This window comes from Parambassis ranga, chromosome 19, assembly GCF_900634625.1.
Source record: "Parambassis ranga chromosome 19, fParRan2.1, whole genome shotgun sequence".
In the NCBI taxonomy this organism is placed as follows: Eukaryota; Metazoa; Chordata; class Actinopteri; family Ambassidae; genus Parambassis; species Parambassis ranga.
The window spans coordinates 18,187,788-18,197,306 of record NC_041039.1 but is presented as its reverse complement, the minus strand read 5'-3'; the positions used below and the strand labels follow the sequence as shown (position 1 = coordinate 18,197,306).

At 40.9% G+C, this 9,519-nt stretch overlaps 1 protein-coding gene across 1 annotated transcript; it reads left to right on the top strand.

The window, feature by feature from the left end:
* The first annotated feature begins 4,490 nt into the window (after positions 1-4,490).
* Positions 4,491-7,927, top strand: LOC114452120 (uncharacterized). The gene is made up of 2 exons (XM_028431246.1): positions 4,491-4,562; positions 6,480-7,927. The coding sequence occupies exon 2, from the start codon at positions 6,483-6,485 to the stop codon at positions 7,731-7,733; it is 1,251 nt and encodes a 416-aa protein (XP_028287047.1). The 5' UTR covers positions 4,491-4,562; positions 6,480-6,482; the 3' UTR covers positions 7,734-7,927.
* The last annotated feature ends 1,592 nt before the right edge of the window (positions 7,928-9,519 follow it).

Genomic DNA, 9,519 nt, shown 5'->3' with positions numbered 1-9,519 from the left:
ATCATAGTGTAGCAAGAAATGTAAAAGCCTCTGTCTCTTCTCCAGCTGCCTCCTGATCAAATCCGACAACCCTCCTCCACCCCAAGCACCTCCCGATCCATGCAGTTCAAGGCCTCCTCTCTCCTGCTCTCCTGCTTCTACACCACCACCAGGTCTAGACCCGGGGAGGGGTCTTTTGATAAGCGGCCTCGGACGTGGTCCTCACGACGGGGTCTAGGACGCCAATGCACATTTACAATTATTGTATTAATAAATTCTTTCTCGTTCAGTTCGCTGAGTCTCTCATGATTGAAATTCATCCGTCCGTTTTCTCAGCCTGTCAATGAGAGGCAGGGTATATACACCCTGGACAGGTGGCCAGTGAGCCAATCACAGGGCTAGTGGTAGAAATATTATCAAACATTTGTAGAACTTAAATGTTCCACCTGCACATGTTTGTGAAGATAATATCCTTTATGATCAAAATCAGAAAAAAAAGAGATGTTTACATCAGAGACATGGAAAAAATCCAAGCGAACTATAGGCAGACTGTTGGTCCGTCAGCCTGGTGCATTTAAACATGTTTTTGGCTGGAGAACAGGGAGCCGCAGAAGCTGGCTCAGTTTCTCTTGTAATGGCTCACATGGCTGAAACAACAAGGCTTTCTGAACAAGCTCTGGTAGAAAAAGAAAAGAAAAGACTCTCAGTAGAAAAAGTCAAACCTCAGGAAGCCAGCAGCTTGAAATAGTGCTGTCTGGTCGTTTTGCCTGAGGTTAGATTTGTCCTCAGTTTCTCATTATCAGTTAAAAAGATTTTTGTTTTTGAATTCCCAAAACCAGCCGACATAATTAGATAATTTCCTAAAAGAAACAACCACAAGATGTCAAATAAAAAGCAATCAAACCAACAATATGTACATAAAAACATGTAAAACTTAGTGCTGGTAGAATAAGTAATGAGCACACACTGAACTTCAGGACATGTTTAGAGACGTGGTGCTGTGGTCCTTGGCTGTGCCACCTTCAGCTGTCCTATTTTAAAACCAGACAAACACCCCCCCCCCCCTCTCTCTCTCTATTCACAATGTCAACAGTGATTGCCGTAATGTATTTGCACAGGACATACGCCAATGAACAAAATGGAAAGACTGAATAAACACAAAGCAGAAGTGTTCATTAGATTTCACAGTGTAATGTCTGGCTACCACTTCATATGTTTTCCCCTAAATGGATGGATCGACTTCTTGTTTCTAAATGTTCATGAATGATAACCAGAAATTAAGCTTAAACACAATTAGTTTTCATCAATGAGCAATGTCTGAAGGCAGATTATGACCAGTGCACATGTTCTATAATGACATAGAACTCATAAATCACAGACAGGAGTCTGATTTCAAAGTAAGGCCGTCTATAAGTCTGGTCCATTAACTATGAAAATAGTCCAGTCATTTGATTTGTGTCAGAGGAAAAACATTCAAACACAACATTCAAATCCTGTTTGTTTCTACTTGGAAAACAATTACATACATGTCATTTACAAAAGACAGGCATGATGAAGAGGTCTGCGTTTGCTTCGTTAACTCCGTTTGTTTTTGCTCTTTGTTCGGAGGAAAGTTCATCTTGCACTGAAGGGACGTGTGAGGTTATCAGTGAGGCTCAGATTTGCACATTTGAGGCCTGATGTTATGTCGTGTTCCTCCCACATTCTAAAGACCTGCTCGTAGGTCAGTCGGTCACTCTAAATTGCCTGTAGGTGTGAGCGTGAGTGTGAATGGTTGTTTGTGTATGTTGCCCTGTGATGGACTGGTGACCTCCTCAGGATGTGCCCTGCCTGGGACCCTGACCCTGCACTGCAGGACAAAGCAGGTTCAGATGATGGACAGATGGATGTTATGTTTGTGTGTTTCTTTTTCTTTAAGCATTGCATAAGATGACAGACACTTTTCTCATTGTGTGTGTGCACAGAGATCCAGACATGTGCCTTTCAACATCTTAATCTATCATGTGCCTCTTTTTTGTTTGGTTTCTGTGCAAAATTCTCTTCTGCAAATGATCAGAAAACAGCGCAGCTCCTGTTCACTTTATCACATCTAAAAATAAACTTCCTCATCTGGGCTAAGTGACTGATTCTATGCTGAAAGATTTTATCCATGACTACTAAGTTGTGTTTGTAAAGAAATCTGATATGAATTCTTATTATGTGTACACACAAAGCTTATTTCTGACTCCCAAACCTGTTTGTCTGCATGTTAAAGGTAGGGTAGGAGATTTGGAAAGTAAATATACGCCCCTTTCTCTCGGAGCTCACCCCGAAGCCACGCCTCCAATCACATGGACGCACATCACCTGAAGACGAGCTGCGGTCTGTGACTTCGGCCATCATGCACGTACCTCTCTGGTGCACAGAGCAGGAAGAGAGTGACAACCAGCCAATACTCCTACAGGGTCCACCCGGAGGATTGGCTGATGTTTTTATGTTTTATAGCTTCAGATGATTCATATTCTTCGTTTTAATGAGAAACTGACGAACTAATCGGTTGCTATCGGATTGTAAAGAGAAGTTACACTAATTTAAAAAAACGTGCATCAGAATGAAATCTCCTACTCTACCTTTAAAATAAGACCTAATCCCACATTCTTGTGTTATTATATCTTATATTACTATCACTAAATAAATAAATAGCACAACATGCTAATGTAATGATTAAACAAACATTTAACAAGACATAAGTTGCATGGACCATAAATAAAGATGGAAGAACCCTTTCAGCTTTCAAGCTCATTATAAGAATAAGACAATTATATAACAAGATTTATATCATCATATTTTTGTTTACACATGTTTATTTCTGCTGCTCACCATCAAGTCGCCTTTTAGCATTTCATTTTGGCATTTCTTAGCCCTGGAGTTTGCTACTTCATTTTTCCTCTAGTAACATTAGTGCCCAAAAAATTTGCCAGTAAATATTTTATGACTGGCATTTCCATCTGGAGAGCCACTCAAGGCAGATTATTTAAAAATGACTTAAGGTCATTATTTTTTTTTTTTTGACACATACACAGTTTTTGACTTTTTCTGTCATGCTTGAATGCACAACTGCATATTGTGCACATGGACACATTGACCATGCCTATTCAAACAGACATGCCTGTCATCCATTCATCATGATGACAGACAGGCCTGGTCCCTGCTGTCATGCCAACGCATGAGAACACAATTAACCGAGTCGCAGATGGGGGAAAAAGAAACAAAGAAGAAAAAAGGCCGCAGCAGCCACGACTGCAGATTTATACTCTGCAGGTAGACGTGATGACAAAAGGAGCTGGGTCAAGCTACAATCCTTCGTCCTCCCAGCTCAGATGCGGTGATATGTAATGCTTAAAACTAGCATGGAGACGCAGATACAGACACAAGATGAGCATAATGTTCCACTGCCTGCTCCTTCCTTTCATTAGCCATCTACCTGTCCTCAAACTGTCACAACTAATAAATTGTTTTAATGCTTCTGTCTCAGCCAAAGTAAAAGGAAATGCATGAATAATGGTCCATGCTCTGTGGGACTGGGGATTTATATCCTTATGCAAATGGAACATATTGCTTATGCAGTGAATATGACAGAGTGGACAGTGGCAGTTATTTATGTAGGGCCTGCAGACTTGATCACTTTTCTGTAGATGGAACATATAACTGTCTCGTAGAAAGAAATCCATTTTGTTTTGTTGATGATTAATGACTCTGTATTTTTGAAGTGGCCACACCAGACACAGGACAAGACAAAGTGCCATGCTGGAGGGATTTTTTTAATCTAATCTCTAATCCAAGTTTTGTTCTTTAAAGCAGAAAAATCTACTCCAGACTCATGAATAATAATTTGTGTCGAAGATTTTTTTGTATGGGTTTTTCTCTTTAACTTGAAAAGTTCAGATAAATTAGTATAAATATAAATATATAAATATGTATGCATTCTCCGTGTGTCAGGAAAACGCAACATGAGGTCAATATTTCAGTCCTTTAATACGGAGCCTGTGTGTATGTTCCTCCGGCTGCATCTCTGTGGGTTCATGGGGGCGGGGATTTGCCCTGATGCTGAAAATGTGACCGCACAACAGGAGCGGTTTTACTTCCTAAAATGTGTTTATTGGTATGATCAAGATGTTTTAAGGTGATCTTTACCTAACCAAGTTTTTTTTTCAAACAAAGCAGCTCCTGGTGTTAGGAGACTCGAACCACAGACTCCTGAGTGAATTTACAATGAACGTAACGTAACATAATGTTGTAGCATAAACTTAACCTTTTGTTGTATCTGGTGGATGCACATTGACCAAATGTGGCTTTTTTGACAATACATTTCTTAAGTAAGCATGGTGCATGGTTATGTTTATACCAGATGCCATCCATGGAACATACTGCTTACAGTTGCTTGCTTGCTTGCACGTCAGAAAACCACTTTCATTTTCATGTTTAGTCTTGTTTCCTGTTTGACCAGAAGGTGGAGCTTGTTGTATTGTGAAGGTATAAAGAGGGCAGGAAGTAATCGCTTGTGGCATAGTTTGCTGGAGGAAGCAGAGTCTCTTGACCGTCAGGTACAGTGCAATGATGGATTTGATGTTATTTTATTTTTATTTTTACCAACTCTTTGAGTCTTTGAGAGTGAACTGTGATATATGACATGCTGAGCACTAGAGCTGCAGGGCAGAACCACCGGCAGCTGTAGGTTTTTGTTTGGTTTTCAAGTCTAATCTCTTCTCTCTCTTCATAACAATACGTCCTTTTATATCCGGTTTTTGGGGCTAAATGAATCATTTGGTTGTCGCAAAGGGGCATTAGTAGGCTAGGTTGGCTGTCAAAATGAATGCACACTGCTGCCAAAATACCACCCACATGCTTACAGTAAGTGAAAATGACTTTCATTCTCCAACCTTTTAATAACCAGCATTTTCCCTGCTGAGGTAAAGATGAGTCTGGTCACTCCTTCAGGTGCACCAGGAGAGCACCACATGTCTTTTTACATTACACTGTTAGGGCTGCTTCCCTCCCCGAGGCACATGTTCAGTTCTGTCACCCAAAGATTAGAAGTATTCCCTACAGTTTGTATGAAAACACTGAACATTGTTTTTTTCACCCCTGAGGTCAAGAACCATCTCGTCTTTATGTAGGTTTAATCATTCGGAGAACCTAATTTCTGAGGAAAAGTCAGCAGAGGGACTTTACAGTTTGATTTCGTATCCTCTAAATTGTTTTTTAATGTCAGTTGGGACAGGAAGGTGGTTTTGATAAATACAATTCCCCTTCAGTTTTCAATATCTCACAGATATTAAAATGGCCCTAGGTCACTCACACAGACAGGCTCTTTATTGGGTCACTTTTCTTCAAAATGGAGGACCCCAGAGTTAGAACAGGGATTGGAGTGTGTGAATCATCATCTCTGGGCTTTCCTTTTTAACCTATTGATGTCCAGATGTTCTAAATCAATGGCATCAATTAGCTCATCCACCTCACAGAGTGGGTCAGTCTCATCTCTCAGCTCTCTCATCCCTCTGGAAGGTTACCCCAAATGGAAAGACGTCAATCCACAGCATAAGGACTATACATGGGAATAAGCCCTGAAGTGGGATTCCTTTTCTGACTGTCAAACCAGAGGCAGCTCTGAGTGCTGTGCCAACCCCACAATCTCTAATCAACAAGATGCAAGTTGGCATTTATAAATAACTTTATGAGACTGCTTGTCACCAGTCTGGGAGTTTTTTTTTAATATTTTCCTCTACTTATATTTGGGAAGCGACTGCTCTTAGAGGATTTAACCCTCATGGTACGATGATAGGTTTTGACAAACCCTTTAATATACAATGCACTCTAATTACTATAAAAAAATCCAAAAATAGTGTTGACATGTACATAATGAGAGGTTTGTGCCTCAGATAAGAGTGCAGCTTTTTCTCGGAAGAAAATAGGAAATACTAACCAGTGTAGGCAGGCTAAAGACAGAAAGGACCATGTGATGTAATCTGATTTCTGATCCTGTCATTAAAGCTACAGGCACTGTCCCATCGTCACCCATGTTATAAAGAAACAAGAGTATGCAGTATGCCTTTAACAAACCAGATCTTATTTTTACTACTTCCTGTTGTTGTGACCCACTGGTACGCAAATGCCTGAGAGGTAATATATTTTGACTTTATATTATATTCAAGAGGAAGAGCTTTGACCTCAACAAGCAATAGAGATCTCAGATCCCAGTGGACCATCATGGGACCTGACTTTGAGATAATATGTCTGACAAATTATTTTTTGATACTGCATCATTTTTGTAATGTAATGTTTTGCCAATGTAAAAGATAATTGTGTCATTAAAAATCCATCCGTCTGGTAGCCAGAGGTCTCCAGACCTTCATGTTCCCCATCATGTCTCATATACCATCACATTTATGAGATGGACCTGGGCACTTCCCCATCAGTTTTAATCCATATCAAATCATTTCTGTTTATTTTTTTTTTCCCAGACCATGGAAGGAGTTCCTTTTGATAACGCAGACATTCACCCTGCTCCCCTCGTTCATGGCCCTCCCACACTGAGAGATGGTGAGTGTTTCCACGTCTTTATTAGCTACAGCAGCATTGATCACCGGTGGACATACTCCCTAATCAACCAGCTAGAGTCCCACGGCCTTAAGGTCTGCTACCATGAGCGTGACTTCACTCCTGGCCGCACCGTATTGGAGAACATGTCCGAGTGCATCCAGGAGAGCCAGAAGGTCATGCTGGTTCTCAGCCCAGAGTTTTTGAAGAGTCGCTGGTGTCTCCTGGAGGCCAACATGTCTCTGTTCAGGGACTGTCTACAGAGGAAACCAATCATCCCAGTGCTACTGGAGCCAGGAGTCTCTGTTCCCCTCCACCTGTGCCACATCACCTACCTGGAAGTCAGTGACCCTGACTTCATGAATAAGCTTCTTAAGGTGCTCTGCACCCCCAACCAGCAGCTTCATGGCTCCACCGTGGTTCCTTTCCAGCCCCCCTCCATCTATAATGGGAAGGCCCTGCAGCCTCTGACTGCTGTCGATGATGAAGGACTCAATAAATGGGAGTCTGGTCAGTTTAGTGACATGAACGTGCCAGACCAACTGCGCCTGATCATTGAGGATCAAGAGAAGTACAAGAGGGCTGTGAGGATCATCAACAGAGTCTCTAAGAAAGTCTGGCTACGACCATTCTGGGTTAGATTACTCACCTACTTTATAGGTGTGGTTTTCCTTATTTTGATGGTATCCTTTTCTTTTTTCCTGACAATAGAGCTAGTTAGCGACCCTTTTCCCAATCACAAAATAAATACCTCTGTCATTGTGATTGCTGTGTGTAGTTTGTTCTTGTATCCATTGGGGCTGCTCTTTCAGTTAGCCCTCTGGAAGAATGATGATGAGAAGTACATTCTGAGGGAGATCCAAAAAGCTGTAGGTGAGGCAAATGTCATTCTTTCTCAGGAGAAGGTGCTGCTGGGCTGTCAGTCTAATTCAAAAATGTATCCTGTGTATGTCTCCTTGGATGGTTGCAAACAGGAGTTTGCGGTGACATTTACTGAGCAGGGTCAGGCTGAGGAAATGTTTCAGAGAGCAGTGCTCTGCTTCTCATCGGGGTATGCCTACAGCCTCGCCAAAAGACACTTTCCCTTTGCCCTGCCCACTTCCAGCGGCCACCTGGAGGGAGGAGTGTGTTTCTGTCAGTATGTGTCTGAGCAGCTGAACAGAAGAGAATGGAAGTGAGGGAAAAGAATGATTCAAAAGAAGCTGGGCAGCGTCAGAAAAGCTGTCAAAGCAGTAACCCAAACTTTTATTTTCTGAAAAATACCAACCTATCATTCTGTGCTATGAGCACATCATGTCATTAAAGTCTTAGTCACATATTGTTATCCAGCACAATCGATGACATTTTAAGTCTTCTGCACACGTTTTCATGTTTTTTCTTCAAAGGATCATGTGCAGGTTCTATCTGTTCTGTGCCTTTGAAAGGTTTTTTTTGATGATACTGGTGTATTAATTATTAATTACTTCACTTCATCCTCATAATTTTCTGTTTGTTCTGATGAAATGTTGAAATAAATTTTTTTCGAAGGCGTCTCTAACGCTCCTGCTGAATAGTCTTGAGTTACTGAGGAAACGTTCTGTAACTTCATGTGTTTGGTGCTAATATTAAACACATTTTGAAATGAGATGCATTGGTTTTAAATATGTAAAATATATGTAAAAAAAGATGAAACACTAACAGGTAATTGTCTTCCTTTGTATACCATGGCTACTTAGCCCGAAGTCATAAGAATGACTTTCATGTCATGAATGTATTTGCATTATTATTAGCATTTATCACTAATTCAAATGTCCACTGTTGGTCACAAGTAAGCTTCTTTTATTCACACAGAACACACAGGGCTAATGTACTCTGAACAATTCTCAGCAGTGAAAGTGGTAAACACTTAAATGATTTTACATTCAGCTCAGGCGTTTACTCCATGTTCCATCAATGTGGTGGGTGCATGCAAATTATGATGCAATTGTTAAAACATGCCTGGTGTAATCCTGTCCCGTTTGATATTCATTGTTTGTAAGGAGACACAACACAGACAAGATGAGGAGGACATTTGTTACCTGAAATGTTGTTGATCATTTGTCGCTTTAATTCATTTGTAAGAGCGGAAAGTACACTGTAAAAATCATTACTTAGTGATTTGGTAAATCAGTAAAATGTATAATTTTTTAGGTTAAGATACTTTAAATATGTTGTCATTTAATCCATAATGATGAGGAGCTTGTGTGTGGAGGTCTAAGATTCTCTTATCTTAACCTGTTTGAGCACAATTGAGACAAATGAGATCCGAGTTCTGGCACTGCGAGCAGGATCAATATTTGCTGTACTTTACAACATTCAGTGACAGGATTCAGGATATGAAACAGGGACCTGACACTGGTCCCTGAGGGGTCTGTAGCAACAAATCCTGACAAACAGTAGAAAGAAGCTCTCAACCAGATGAAGAGTGTATGTCTGTGGGCGGACGCTTGGGTCACATCGTGCATTGTACATTAAACTCTCTCTGATGAGAGGTGGAAATGTGCTCTCACTGCTGCAGATCAATTACAACTTAATTAGAATGGTTTAATCACACATGTCTCAGGTAGGAAAAAAGAAGCACCCCGCTACCATCCAACCACGTTTTACACACCGATCTTAAAAGGGTAGTGGCTGCGTAATTGCTCAGAGAAGATGCAGTCACAACGCTCGGTCTAATCCTCGACAACGTCTTTCATGCTGATTTAGCTTGATTATCTCTGCTCTGCTTTATTTCCTCCACAGTACATAGTGTGTGTGTGTGTGTGTGTGTGTGTGTGTGTGTGTGTGTGCGTGCGTGCACGTGAATGCCGATGCTCTTGAATTATTTAAATCAGGCTATTCCTTGAAAGAAAAAATGTTCTCCTTTGCTCAGTTTACGCTGGCGATGAACATTGAAGAGCTGTTTTAAAAACCCTCCTCATGAAAGTAGAAGTTAAATGTGACATA